The sequence below is a fragment of the Coptis chinensis genome, chromosome 6 (genome assembly GCF_015680905.1).
Source record: "Coptis chinensis isolate HL-2020 chromosome 6, ASM1568090v1, whole genome shotgun sequence".
Lineage (NCBI taxonomy): Eukaryota > Viridiplantae > Streptophyta > Magnoliopsida > Ranunculales > Ranunculaceae > Coptis > Coptis chinensis.
In genome coordinates this window covers 83,135,357-83,151,149 of record NC_141461.1, presented here as the reverse complement: position 1 = coordinate 83,151,149, position 15,793 = coordinate 83,135,357, and the positions used below count along the sequence as shown (strand labels likewise).

Sequence of the window (15,793 nt, the reverse complement as noted above, 5' to 3'; positions counted from 1 at the left end):
CACCACCAATATAAAGACTTGTTTTATCGGGGAGTAATATAATATAGAGGGGAGCATCACGAAGAATGTGTCCCGGGACATATATGCTGTACTCTTTTTCTTTATCTAGGTTTTATCCTTTGGGTTTTCCTAGTAAAGGTTTTAACGAAGGCGAGATAAGCAATAGTAATGTTGTACTCTTTTTCCTTAGCTTTGGTTTTTTCCCTTTGGGTTTTCCTTAGCAAGGTTTTAATGAGGCAAACCTGTCATTGGATAATTATAGAGCATCGGAAGAATGCTACAAAAGATGCATCCACCATAATTTCCCAGAAAGAATGGTGGACATCCGCGGGGAGTGTTATGAAATCCATGGGCTTATGTGGATGCCCACCATTGATATGTGTTATCCTAATTTTGGTATTTATCCCGATAACCTTCTATCTTGATGTTTATCCCGATCATCCTCTATCTTCTTGTTTATCATGTTAATCCCTTTTATCTTAGTAAAGGTTACCTAGTTGTATATAAAGGTAACCACCTCCTCCCATTTAGTTTTACCTCAAGAAATAAGAATTCTCTCTCTCTCTCTCTTTTATTGATTCAATCTACATGTTAAGTTAGTGTGGTGTTCTCTCCAAATCGGTTTAATTTCTAACATTTTTAACTTAAAAAACAAGTTTTACCTAATTATCATAAAACAAGTTTTTGGGACCAAAAAGTGTTTTTTGGATGAAAAACTATATTTTTTTTAAATAGAAACCAAACACATTTATTTTTTTTAAAAATATTTTTTCACTAATAAACACTTTTTAGCAATAAATAAATAGGATCCAAACACCCCCTATCTTCTTTCATTCTAGGCATATATCCAGCCTCCATGGCTTCCATTGTAAGCATGTCCAGTTCGGCATAAATATCTAGCAAATAAGTAACCCCAAGCAGTTTTTGCTCGACGTCGTCATTCTAGTAAGAAGAAGTTGGATAACAGCCCCGAGGTAATGGAGGAAGAGAAGGATGCTTTTTATGTTTATAAGACTTTGAATGTGTTTTTTTGTCTTTCTTTTCGTGTAGGTTTGTGATCCTTCAGTGAGTGTGTATAAAGGTTATTGGGCTTAAGAATGCTAGCTATGTAATTAATGCTGCTGATGCAAAAGATGATATTTTTGGGGCACTTGTTTCTTGTCCTTTTCAGGTGAGACGGTTCTAGCCTTTTTCTTGTTTTTTATGTTTATGTCTATATAGTATATCTATGTGCTCATAGAAAGAGCCAGTCATTTGGTCAAGTAAACATTTAGTTTCTGTAAATTACCCATATATCCTCTTTATGTAAGTCAAAAATGTTCCCAGTTATAAACTGTTGTAGCACTAACTTTTACTTTGCTGGGTGATACAATATTGTGTTTTATGATGGAATACTTTGATGTACATCCTTCTTTGTTTTAAAAGTAACATTTTGTGACCTAACAGTTTAACGTAATCAATCTGGCCATTAAAAATTGAAAACAGCGTAACCTAGTGTTTGGTTGATTCATAAAGTGTTTTGTTGAATCATGAAGTTAAACCTTAAAGGCGGTAACACACATACTATGCATTTATATGCTGAAATGCATGGTCAAAGACACATAACTATCTCTGTCTCAGAGTCATCTGTTGATTTGTCTTTTCCTAAATTCTTAAACTCAAGATCCAGAATCTAGATTTTTTTTTTTTTCTCTATGGAAAACAATGCTTGATAGGACCACAGTTTGTTTTCTTTCTCTGCCTCCTCCCCCTTTTTCCTTAATTGGTCTGTCTGTGGCGTAAATTGCATTCTGATTTGATACGGTCATAGGATTTTGAGGTAATGACAGTAATCATCTGTTATTAGATGGGTTTGCTGCAACCTCATTTGACAATGTGATGCATACTGTTTTTGAGCGCATATAACTAATCCAGCACTAAATAGAATCACAGTGGTCAGATGACTTATTATATGACTTGCGTATTTAGTGGATATACTTTGAACATATATAATATAACAACACACCATGTTTTTGAAAAATTCCTTGTCGGATACACATATGTATCTACCTCAGACAGACATATTGAAGGTTATATACATCAACTTTTGGTATTCCGGTGTGGGATAACAAGATGTCAATGTAAAGGTAATCTGTTTGTCTTTCCAAAATCTTATCCGAATGGATTTTTCACTTTCAGCAACCTGATTGTTGTAAAGTTAATATTTGGCAATCCATCAAAAAGATCGCAAGAAGTATTTGGATCCGCCAGCAATTCAGTAAGTTACTTTATATTCTGTGACAATTGAATGTGTTTGCTGGAGGGGAAGGGGTCATGAAATTATGTATCTTGTAATGTTGGAGGTTTATTTTTTGTTTGTTTTACCAACGTATCAGATATGAAGGTTTTATTACTCATTTCATATTATCAACATTCTGGAGTCGATAACCATTTGTAAAACTGAAGGCCCACAGTAATAGTAGCTTACAAATACTTGAGAAGCTCTGGACTAAGATTGCACAGGCTTTTAGTGAGATGGTAGATATATTATTCTGATGTATTATAGACCTCTTTACCTTCTATGTTTGGTGCCCTCCTTGGCACTTGCTTGTGGTAGCATTAAAGCTGGCTTTAAGCTTTAATGCTTCAAAGTTTTGGTATCAGGTAATATTTAGAATACATGGACATGGACATTGCACCCTGTTCTTGTAAATTACTTGGCTCTTAATTTGTTATGGTCTTTTTAGAGTAGCTTGAAAAGCATTTCTCTTTCTTCAGTTATAGATGGCACATTTCCTTGGAGCTGCATTTTTTCTCATCTTTATATCACTGACTGATTTCTGGTGGAGTGTATATTTCGGAGGTGCTAAAGAAATGATGTTGAGAAATGGCAGATGGTGCCCATTTTCTCCGTTGAAACAATTTGGTAAAAAAGGGCAATGTGTTGGAGGGAAGTGCACTGCTATCTAAAAGAGTAGAAGTAGCTTACATATAAATTGTCCCATCATAAGAGGTCCTCAAACCCGTAGTAATTGAAGTGCACAAAATTCTATCCAATGCAGATGGTTTAATTTAGGGCATATGATGGGAGAGGAATGAAATAGTTTTAAAATAAAACTTATTTTTAGTTCTCCACTACCGTAGGCAAAGCTTACTCTGAAATCCTATCTTAAAGTTTTAACTCACATTAGTAATTCACGTAATCTCTTTCCCTGTTTAGGTTAAAATGGATGAGCATGAGCGAATTGAATTGATATCAACAGAAAATCATTTTGTTGTGAGTGATGATATTGGAAATGCTGCGGCTGGGGAGTTAACAGCCACTCCCTTGAAAAGATATGTAACATTTCTTGGCAATAGAAAGGATGGAAGTGCTAGTAAGTGGATATGTAATTTTGGGTGTAAGAAAGAGCCATATAAAGGAACATATTCTCGTATTAGAGCACACTTGATTGGATTACTTTCTGGTCAAAAAGTGCAAGGTGTAGCATTATGCTCTAAGGTGAATAAGGAAGAAAGGGAAAAGATGAAAATCGAAGAAGCTGAAGCTAAGAGAGTGTTTAGAGGTGGCAGTAGACTTCCAATTACAGTTGTTCCAACTATTTTACCATTAGGCAAATTCAATACAACCATGAAGATGGAAAATCAAAGCGTTATGTGCATAATTGAGGCAAATTCTCAAAATGGTCTTGATGTTGATGCTGTAATTGCAACTTTCTTCTATGCTAATGGAATTCCTATTAATCTGGCACAATCTCCATTTTGGTATGATAAATGAAGCACATGAAGGATACAAGCCACCTTGTGCAAAGATGATGAAAACTACTCTACTTGATGGTGAAAAAGATAAGATTGATTACCTGTGAAGGAGCAATGGCCAATATATGGAGTCTCAATCCTTTCAGTGGGTTGGAGTTACGTTAAAAATCAAACTATAATCAATGTGTTGGCAGTTTCTGGAGGTAAGACGATGTTTATTAGTAGTGTTGATTGTTTGGGAAATGAGAAGAAAGGTGAATTTATATCTGAAAATTTGTTAAAGGCTATTGAGTATGTAGGTGCATATAATGTTGTCCAAGTCTTGACTGATGATACCCCCGCTTGTAAGAGTGCCGGAGAGATCATTGAAGCAAGAAACCCTAATATATTTTGGTCTGGTTGCACGGCTCACACTTTAAGTTTATTAGTGAAAGATATTGTTCACTCGAAGAGTTCAGGCTTGGATTTTGCTAGTGATGTGTACAAACGGGAAAAAGCAATTGTTAAGTACATAAAGAATCATAGTTTGTCTTCGTACATATTTCACAAGTTTTCATCATTAGAGGTGTTTCTAGTAAAGAAAACAAAATTTGGATCTCGTTGTGTGCTGTTGGAACGAGTTGTTCGGATGAAAAATACTTTGATTAACATGGTTTTAAGTGAAGATTGGGAAAATATTAAGGAAGTGCCTTTTGAGAATGTGGAGCATGAACAGGTGAAACGTATTATTTTGGATGATGATTTTTGGTACAAAGCAAAACTTGTTTTGTCATTTATTAAACCACTTTGAGAGATGATTTGTTTCTGTGATTCGGGTAAAGCTGTGATTGGTGAAGTTTATCAAAGGATGAATGGCATGCTGACAAATATGAAGGATGCATTGGTTGATAAAATGGATACACATGATGCTATTGTAAGCCTTATTTCAGAAAGATGGGACAAGATGATACGTCCTTTTCATTGTTTGGCTTATGTTCCCCTATTACTATTCACAAACTTGGTTGAGAGGTATGACAAATGTTTACTTACTCCTTTCAAGTTTCTTATTCTTACTCTAAATGGTCAAGTTCTGAATAATAGTTAAATATGTATATGAAAAGGGGAGGAGATTAAGTTTGTGTTTTCTTGTTCAGGAGGAGAAAGTTGGAGAAAACCCCATGCTGATCCATACATTGATAGTGTTTACTTAGATGTGGTGGAAAGACCTGTAATTGATCCAATGGAACATAGTGTGGTACGTCATCAGTTAAGCGAATTTATTAGTAGCAAGGGTACATTTGCCCGTCCTCAAGCAATTGAAGATAGAGAGACAATGTCTGCTATATCTTGGTGGGATATGTATGGGGTAACAACAAATGAGCTTTACAACCTGGCTATTAAAGTATTATCCCAAAGTGTCAATACATCTGTTGCAGAACGAGAGTGGAGTACGTATTCTTACATCCATGGTGTAAAGAAGAACAAGATGAATGTTGATCGTGCTGAATCTCTGGTATATGTTCACTATAATCATCGGCTGTTATCACGATGTAAAAGCAACCATAAGGAAACATATAAGAATTGGGATGTATATGCTAATGATGATAACTTGGATATTGACATTGAAGCCATTAATGATCGAGAATGTTGCGTGCTTCTTGATTCCCTAGATCAAATTGAAGAATCATCAACATATACACAAAACAAAGGAGTCGGGCAATCTCACTTGGGAAAAGGCCACGTATGGAGTGAACGCATGCTTGTTTGTCTAAACGTTATTTGATGTATCTTGAATTTTGTGTTTCCCGCACATTTTAGACATTGTAAGAGTGCTGTATTTTAATTATAGGATTTGTATTTATCATTCTGTTTAATCTTTCCAAAACAAATTTAAATTCAGAAATGAGGCATCATCCCGTGAACTTCTAGTTTACCTATAAAGCAGCTTAGCTGCAATATTCCTTTGTGTGTAATTGGTTAGCAAACCTTTAGAGCACATTATTTGTGGACTGTTTTTGAACTGGAGGTGTTTCTTTCTCCATGAATCATGATGCATTACGTACTTATGTGCAACTTCCATTCAACAGTCGTGTGTTCGCTACTGTCGCTATAATTATCCTTTTACTGTGGTTGTATTTTATGCAAGCGTTTGATGTAATGTATTGTTCATGGAAGCCCTCAACGCTACCCTAGTGGTTGATACAATGATACACTAAGAAGGCCTTTTCAGCTAGTTTGATATTTTTAACATTGTTGTTATTGTTATTATAATTATTATTGTTACACTAATTATTGTTATTATTATCGTTATTAATCATTATATTATTCTTAATCACTAACTACTAAAAATCATCATCATCGTCATTCTTTTTGAGTAAGTTAAGCTCTAAGCCATTCTCTCGATGTTTTGAAAGGTAAAAAAACAGTAAAACCTTTAAGGAGAAGGAAATTCTGGTTAAGCTCAGCTTTCGTATTGGTCGTCTAGGGAGATATTTATAAAAATATGTTTTTGTCCTTGATGAATTTGTTACTAGTTTTTCAACTTTTTGCAAGTTTCTTTCTCTTGTTTAAAAAGTCAACCAAACACATCCTGTCGCTGGGTTTTATTTTCCTTTTCTTCTCTCTCCCCATACCACGATGACAAGATTTTTTCACTTGTGTTGAAATATTTTTTTGTTAGAGAAAGTGTGAGACAATATGGACAACAATCAGTGTGACTGTTAATTTGAAAGCAGCTATAATGTGGAGTGTGGAATATGAGTTTGTTTGAATTGTGGAGCACAAACCAGGTGCAGTGGCTGGTTGTAAGCACGATGGGTATCATACTGTTATGTAGCTTGGTCATAACACACACCTTTGATTCTGCCTGAAACAGTTTTTTAAGGACATTAACTATGGCCGTGCCGTTGCAAATGTATTTTCTATTTGGTTACGGGCTGACTTATTTAGACTTACTTGCAATATCATATAAAGAAATTGTTGTCCCCTAATCCTGTACTGTTATTATTGTTCAGCAGGAAGCATTTGGGTGGACTACTTCTGCAGATACCCTAAAAAAGCAATCAAAGCACATGAAAGTAGAGAACTCTGTCAAGCCACAAGCTTGTAAATGTGTAAGTAGATGTCTTGGTCATAGTGTATGGATTCAATATGCAGCCTCACCATCATATTTTTACTATTTGCTCTTGAAATTGGTTATTGTACAATCGTGGGTCAGTAAAGCTAAAGACATAAACTTGATCATTCTTGAAAAAATTTCTGAACTTAGTATCTTAGGGTTCCTTGAGCCATCTAGAAGCTTAACTTTCTATTCAAACAGCGCACTGCTTTGGCTGGTTTTCAGCATGAACGCCTCGCCTTGTAAGAATAAACAATTTGCAAGAAGTATATTTTCTGAGATGTAGACACATAGTATATCTAATTTGCAAAACATAGGACTTTTTTTAGTGGTCAAACTGTATGTTGACTGGTCAAAGGCACCGCTGCCCAGGCGGACTGAAATGGGTCTACCGCCCCCGCCTTTGACAGCATAGCTCAAGTGTAACTTGGAAAAATATTGGGGATACCCCCACTTTTGCAAGATCCAACGGCTACGAGATGAAGTTTTTCTTTCACGTGAAGAAGCATAACCGTTGGATCTTGAAACTGGGGGTGATGAGTACCTCTATTTTCTTAAGAATGGAGGGTTATCCCTATTTGCAACGAATAGTGGGGAGACATGAAGTCTTCCCTAACTAATCCTTTATATGCCTTTTGGTAAGGTATAATGCAACCTTAACCTGAGCGTTATGTTACAGTTTTCTTGTTCAATTGAGTTCGATGGAGCTTCAAAAGGAAATCCTGGTCTATCAGGCGCAGGAGCTGTCATACGAGCCGATGATGGAAGTTTGGTACACTCCAACACGTTTTATGCTTTTCATTTGACTATGTTAATTGTTGTTAAATGCCTTGACAAACTTTACTTTCTAATCCTTCTATTGTAAAGGTTTGTCGAGTCCGTGAAGGTGTGGGCATTGCGACCAATAATGTTGCCGAATATCGAGCTATCATTTTAGGATTGAGGCACGCGCTGAAAAAAGGGTTTACTCAAATTCGAGTGCAAGGCGACTCTAAACTTGTCTGTATGCAGGTGTGTTTTTTAGTTATAGCACTGGTCTTTGTTGTGTTAGACAACCTTAGTTGTAAGTCCGCCATATTACTTGTTGTTTTATAATGGGCTGAATGATTGTATGTTTTTTCTCTGTTTTCATTTTTAACTACGGATGAATTATGGAGCAGGTACAGGGTTTATGGAAAACCAAGAATGACAACATGGCTATCTTATGCAAGCAGGTTAAGGAGCTTGTGGATAAGTTTGTTTCTTTCCAAATCAGTCACGTTTTGAGGGTATGATATACACTGGTTTTAATTCGTGCTACACTTTGCTAAGTCACTAGTTATTGTTTAGCATGGCTTGAAACATGTCTATTCAATACTTGCAATAGTAGCCTGTGATATTATGTCTTGATTTGATAAACTGAGCTCACCATCATGTATCAATATCTGTGTAAATTGCTGAGCTTTCAGTGGCATATGGATATTATATAGTTTACACACTAGTTCTTGCTTCTAGGATTAGTAGATTCTGGATCAGATAAGAAAATAAAATTTAAACCTTTTTCATTTGAGGATCAAATTTTCAATTCTAATATGCTTTGGACATACATATCGATGGTTAATTATGAAGGAATTTGACTGGGACACAGTGGTTTTCGTCTGTTTCTCGCATTAGTTGTTTCACGAAATATTGAGGAGCAAGTGGCAGGACCTGAAGCTTGCTCTCTATACTATTTTAGAGATGCTCTAGGATGATAGGCTTGGCAGTTCTTGTGTTAGACATTGCAATTTTGGGAACTGTTGTTCCCTCTATTCCGGAAACATATATTCTCTTTCTATGTATTGATTATTCCTATTATACGTGGTGCAAGTTTTTCAGATATCCATCAACTTTGCGTACAACTCTTTAGGCCCTGAGAAAGTGGTTGGTGATTAAAGTGTGTTGGCTTCGATGGTAAACTGGTTATCCGGAAACCTAGACTTTTATACTATTGTAAATGGAGAAGACACATTAAAACGAACTTTCCCTAGAGATCAAGAGATTTCTCGAATTCTCATTATCCAGTAATAACGTTATTTTCATTTTTTGGCCTATTTGGCATAAAAAAATACATGGTGAAATCCTTATGTATCTTTTCTTGATCTCCCTTTCCTATTTTTCTCTCCCTAGTTGTTCGCCTTTTTCTGATGGATTTTCCAGAAAACCAATTGAACATGCCTTAATTGAATCCCAAAGATTGTTGTCCCATTTATGTTCTGGTAATATACTCAGGTTTTAAGGTGTGTCATTGTCAAATTTGATTAATGTGTTGTGGCCAAAATCTCAAACGTGTTGATGTGCCCTTTGTCATTTGGTGCCAATATGTCGGTCTTCTATCCTTTCTGTAAGTAACACATGCAGCACACAAACTTCGTCACTGTTTTTTGAGCTTTGTCTGCAATTTAGTAGATTATTATTTATTCTTCCCATTTATTAGACGGGGAAATTAGTGGTGGCATCAGATAACTTAGTCATGCTACTCAAAATATTTTGGTTAACGTGGAATGGATACATTGGGAATTTTCTGATTCTCTCTATTGTGCTCTGATTTGGTGTGTGTTTACAATGATCTGGGCTTCTTTCCCTGTTGAGGAAAATTTCATGTTTTTCCATAGTTAACATCCCATTCATGCACCTTTTCAAGGACTTCAACTGGAAACTGAAAATTATTGAAATTTGGAACTCGTTTTTCGGGGTAAGCATTTCTTGTGAATAGCCCAAAGGAAATGTTTGATTCCGCTTTGATGACTGGATATATCTAATGCAGACCCAACAATACAATTGCGGATTTCCACAACGAGGAGAAACAAAATGATTATTCAGGGCACATGAGCACCAAGGCCCAAAATTTCAAACACATACCGGTTAAAATTATTTCCTTTCCATTCCATTAAAAGTGGACCACCCATTTTATTTCGGTTTTTCCTTTCCACCAAGTTAAACTATTTAACAAACACACCCCAAAATTCTGGTCTATTTACAAAAATCGGGCTTATTCCCTGTAAAATTATTTCATGTTCTAAATAGTAATATCCCATTCATACCTTTTCAAGGACTTCAACTTATATCGGCGACACTAAAGCAAATTTATCGGAAAATCGGAAATTTATTTTTTGGAAAAAAGCATTTCTTGTGAATAGCCCATTTTGGTATGTTTGATTCGGAAATGATCGATATATCTGTACGGATTGAATCGAAATATCCGGCGAGGAGAAATAAATGGAGTATTCTAGGCCATGATGAGCACAACAAGAAGAGCAACATAAAACACTGTTAATTTGTTGTATAGTATATTTTTAATGTCAACTCCAATACATGGGATGTACTTTGGAAACTTCTATAATATGACGCTTGAACTATTCTAAGGCCAAGTCCAATGGTGTGGCAAAACACTAAAATTTTGCGAAAAATGTGATCCAATGGTACGTTAAAATGTTAAACCGCAAACGCTATTGATATAAATTTCTTTATGTATCTAGCCGCTTTTAGCAATATAGTATATACTCTGCACATCAGAATGAGTAGCGGCTAGAGAAAAAATTCTAAATAAATCTACCCACCTCTGTCGATAGCGGCTAGAATTTCGATTTAATTTCGAAATAATTCTACACGCCAGTCATTGTGGCGGTTAGAATTTCAATTAATATTTCCATCGCCATTTACAATAGCGGTTAGAATTGAGTTCTCTATTTTAAGTATTTTTAATAAATTAGTTTGTGCAATTACCATTCTATCTTACCTTTTATATTTTTGTTCTTTAGTTGCATTTCTATAATATTTATTATAATTTCAATTTTAAGATTAAATTTATTTTGATTTGCAACAACTTAATTAATTATTGAAATAAAACATTTATTGGAAAAAAAAAAAAAAAAACAACAACAACAACAACACAAACAACAACAACAACAACAACAAATTAAAAGGAAATACATTAAAAATGCATCAAATACACGTACGAAGCATTTAAAATACTTAATCAAATTAATCAATCGCTTTCTTCCCCGTATTCGTCAAAGTGCAAATTTCTTGAAGCAGTTCGTGCATTGCGAAGAGTTTGATCTTTCAAGATTTGTTTCTTTGTGTTTTTGTACAATTCTTTTCCTTGAGGTGTCATAGTCGATGTATTTGTGTTCATGATCTCCTTTTCCCACACCAATATCTCACGTAATTCTTTTTTTTTTTTTTTTTTTTTTTTTTTTTGCAAGTTTAACCTTTGAAGGATTAGACGCTTCACTTTCATAGAATTTTTTCCCACAGTCAGTCGTTGCCTCAATGGCTTCCATCGCCCGTTGAGATTGTCGTGTTAATTCTTTGAGAGAAGATTCGTTTTTTCGTGTCAAGTCTTTTTTTTTTGTTTTGATTTGTCTCTTCCACAATCCGGCCTTTTTGATGAACCAGGTCCTTGCATTTCATAATCAGGTGTTCTTCTATGCCATCTTGTTCATTTAATGGAGCTAGAAACCCATTGTGAAAATTAGTTTGAGAGAAACCAGGTGTAGTTGGAACTGAATGGCGCACCCATTTTTCGTAGTCTTTCAAAATAAACCACACATGATCAAATTTGAAGGGTTTATTATCTGAAGACCTAGTGACATACAACTTCCTTGCTTGCTCCATCTGTAAAAGAAAAAAAAAAAATTAGTTTGAGTTTAATAAATTATATTATAGATAAATAATTGATATATATATATATATAAAATAGCTTACGATGTCCATTTCATTAGTTCCTGATCTGTTCATATTCTCGGCTTGATTCAAACATCCACAAAATAAAGTAATTGCTTTATTTATAAGTTGCCAACGACTTGTAAGTTGTAACACTTCTCATAGTTCGTACCACTGTAAAACCCCGTATCATCCTCTGATTCTCAAACTGTTATTTAATTTTATCCCACAACATGTTGCCTGATTGATTTGTTCCAATAATTGGATCAATCGAATTATCCAACCATGCTTGGCACAATAATGTGTCTTCATCAACGCTAAATGATGCTCCCCTACTTGACATTGTTACTGAAAAGAGAGAGAGATGAAGACAATATTATTGATAATACATAAATAAAGTATTACTGATGTTTGCGGGAATGTGCATTTGAGAGAGGAAAATATAGTCTTTTTATAGGGTCATTGGGTTGATAAAATTGAATTATTGGATTTCATTTTCTTGTGGTCTGTACGCTATTGATTAGGGTCATTGGGTTGTGGCAAGATTGGAATGAATAATGTCAAACAATATTTATTGGGTTGTGGGCAAGATTGAAATGACTCATGCATATAATATATTTATTGGGGTGTGCAAGATACAGAAGAATTGGGTAAGAAATTACGCCGTATACCAAGGGCATAATCTTTTTTAAGAAGTGTAAAATTATAATACATAAAAGTCATGGATTTCAACTATCTTTATATATAACATAAACCAATTTGCTCTCTCACACAACTCAAATTCTCTGAATATTTTCAAATTTTCTTCCATAATTTATTTACTAGCTAGCAAAATGAATTTTGATAGTGATAGTGATTATGATTATGATTATGATTCCCAGAGAAGACGGCGTATTGAAAGACACTTCATGCATGAACAAGAAGTGTTGACAGCAACTACACTCGCAATTCAATTTAATCTTGTTACAGTAGCTCATATCATTGAAAACTATAATCAACCAACTCTCTATATTGGGTCTGTCCCAGGACGCGCTTATAGGAACCGTAATAGGGCAACGGGAAATGCTCTCTTAAAAGCCAATTATTTCGGTGTCAATCCCACATATGATGAAGTTTTATTTTGGAGGCACAACAGAATGAGCAGTCACCTATTCTCGAGGATTAGGAGTGGTCTTAAAGAACATAGTGATTTTTGGATAAAGAAATATGATGCAGCCAATAAACCCGGTTTGTCATCACGCGGAAAAATAATGTGTGCGTTACAAATGCTAGCAAACGAAAGCCCGATTGATTCAATGGATCAATATTTTCGTATTGCGCAGTCAACAACACTCTCTTTTGTTAAAATGTTTTGCAAACATGTGGTGGAGAGATTTGTTGCACAATATCTAAGATCTCCAAATGAAGAAGACTTTGCCAGATTGCTCCGTGTGCTAAGTTAAGAGGTTTTCTTGGCATGCTTGGCAGTCTAGACTGTATGCATTGGACGTGGCAAGCATGTCCAATGGAATGGGCAGGACAATATATTGGATGACATGGATCAGCAACTCTCGTACTCGAGGCAGTTGCTTCTTTTGACATATGGATATGGCATGCTTACGCCGGGTTTACGTGTACTAATAATGATGTTAATGTTTTGTGTATTTCTAATTTTTTCACAAACTAACATTAGGTTTGACCCCTCCAGCAAACTATTCTCTCATTGGTAAGGACTATACTGTCGGTTACTACTTGGCTGACGGTATATATCCTCAGTTGTCTACACTAGTAAAGGCGAAAATGAATCCCAAACTAATTTGATACCATAATTAAATAAATTAAATGTTGATACAAAAAATAAAATAAAATAAATTATTGAATTTACTTACTGGTGTCAAGTTGGCATCAATAGGGAGATGTGGCACCAAATCTTTGTCAATTGGTGGAACACGGAAATTAAAGATTTCACCATTACAACAAGTAATAGGGATAATCTAATTGGGTGAAGGAGTAACAACTGCCTCAACTTGTGACGGTGGGGGATATGATGAGCGATTAAGGATTGCCCCCATCGGTTGTGAGATACCTACATCATCCTTAAGATCAGATGCACCAAAAAAGTCCACATTCACACCTCTATAAGTTGGGGGTAGAAGCATCCCCACTGAGACATGAGCCCAATAGTCAGTGTATTGCTGCTCACTAACCTGTCTAATCAAAGCATCAACAGAAAAGGTCACCACTGTTGTACCATCGGAGCAATATATCAATCTGGCATCCGTTAAGACTCATAGGCGAAGGGGGATCACAAGGAACTGAAGGAACGCCAGTGACTTGGCGACGACAACGCTCTCCTAAATACCAACATTTACTAACGGTCTAAACAAGATACATCTGACTAGTCAACTCTAATGCTTTCCGAACATATGGATGGTTTATGCGTATGCATGTGGAATCTGCCCATGGCAGCCATACAATAAAACTCCGAGTACGAGACTCTACCTACTGTCGCGCTAGACTTAGATTACAATGAGCTTCATCCTCAACCTTATGACGGTAAGTTGGACCCCAATTATTTATAGTAGGAAATTGGTCGGGCTCTTCAAGTATCCAAACGTGCATGCCATTTCAAAAATAGGAATAATACCAGTACTGGACAAAAACAAATATATTAGCACATAACTAACTAATCAAGTCCATTTAAAAAATATAATTAACTTTAATTATCTCAATGACTTGCCACATCCCCACCACAGCTTTACTACCATTACCAATGCCAAAACGACATTCCAAGTCCAAAGACCTGATCAGATGCGTATATGCAGCTCCTCCCCAGTCATAACTACCGATATCATCTATCTGAGTAAGACTAGCTAGATATTATAAACGAACCTTGCTGTGGGAGTTTGCTAACAATACATTTCCAATAACATACAACATGAAAGCACGAAACCTTATTTCTCTTTCATTAACACCATCTTGCACTGCATAAGTTGTATACATCTCTAAATGACTCAGTTTGATGCTGCCGCTATAAATCTCACCCTCCGTTAAAAAAGGTAAATATTTGACAGCCTCATCAAATAACTCATATTTTGAATCAAACGTTACAATCTTTCCTTCTCCAACACACAACCCCGTAAGCATTTAGAAATCAAGTGGTGTAAAGCCTATCTCGCCACATGGAAAATGAAATGTGTGGGTAGAGTCCCACCATCTCTCTATAATTGCTTTAACTAACTGTCTATCGGACTTTTCAATGTCAATTTGAGCAAAGACGTCAAAACCAACATTCTGAAGCATCAATTGAAATTCTCCAAAGTTCACTAGGCTCAACCATTCCATAATAAGGGCCAAAGTGTAGGAACCGTTATGGTTTCATCGAATGATCAAACCGCGAAAACCCACGCGCAGTGGAATAAGGGGTGTCCATGGTTTTGGATAGAAAAGCATACCTTTAGATCGACTGTGATAACTTTGAGAATCCAAGCTCTATGAAATCAGTAACTTCTTGATCTTCTGTTATATTTTCTATCCTTAGAATGGACGTTGTGTGGGTAATGATCTATCAACCCTTTCTTTCTCTTTTTCCTTGCCTCTCTTTTTCAATCAAGTGAATAGTGAATTCGGCCAAGAGAGAAGGGTTTCTATTTATAGGCTACAACAGAGACCATGAGGAGAAATTAGGGTTGGGCCTCCTGACGGGCTTGGGCTTCCCATGTTAAGCCCGAACACACGCCCAAGTCCGGTCAATAAATGGCTTATTCCACTAAAGGTCATTGTTGCACTACCGCCCTAATCCCAAATTACGTGTTACGTTTATGGGCTCCATATTATATGCTTGTTGATCTCACCGTGTTTAAGATATCGAATGCCCGTTGATTAAGTCAGTTTATCGACAACTACATTAATTAACTTCTTATGTCCTCGAAGTAGTACCACTCAACCTCATTGTCATGTCGGATTAAATCCACTTGCAGGGTTTACATGACAATCCTTATGAGCTCCTCAAGGGGACATCATCAGCCCGACTTCCTGCGGGTCACAGATTCCTTCTATAATCAACAACACGCCTTCCATACAATGTCATTACCCAATCCATCGAGTTTGTTGATTCACAAATGAATCTCACTCATTGATAATTTAAAGCAATGTACAATACACGTAAGTGTCCGTTATTATATCCGGATTAAGAGGACAAACATCCATAATAACAGAGGTGTTTGTTATCTTATATAGTCAGTATAAAGAGAAACAACCTCACTTGGTCATGTTCAATACACACAAACTGTA

At 35.9% G+C, this 15,793-nt stretch overlaps 1 protein-coding gene across 1 annotated transcript; it reads left to right on the top strand.

Moving 5' to 3' along the window:
• Window positions 1–977: 977 nt before the first annotated feature.
• On the top strand, window positions 978–8,379 carry LOC147494897 (uncharacterized). The gene is made up of 6 exons (XM_086568276.1): window positions 978–1,004; window positions 1,082–1,171; window positions 6,735–6,830; window positions 7,515–7,607; window positions 7,703–7,846; window positions 7,996–8,379. The coding sequence occupies exons 1-6, from the start codon at window positions 978–980 to the stop codon at window positions 8,107–8,109; spliced, it is 564 nt and encodes a 187-aa protein (XP_086424402.1). The 3' UTR covers window positions 8,110–8,379.
• Window positions 8,380–15,793: the final 7,414 nt, after the last annotated feature.

Coding starts and splice junctions, on each gene's coding strand:
- LOC147494897 (XM_086568276.1), top strand. CDS start 978: ATGGAGGAAGAGAAGGATGCTTTTTAT. Junction 1,172..6,734: donor TTGTTTCTTGTCCTTTTCAG/GTGAGACGGTTC, acceptor ATTGTTCAGCAG/GAAGCATTTGGGTGGACTAC. Junction 6,831..7,514: donor AGCCACAAGCTTGTAAATGT/GTAAGTAGATGT, acceptor GTTATGTTACAG/TTTTCTTGTTCAATTGAGTT.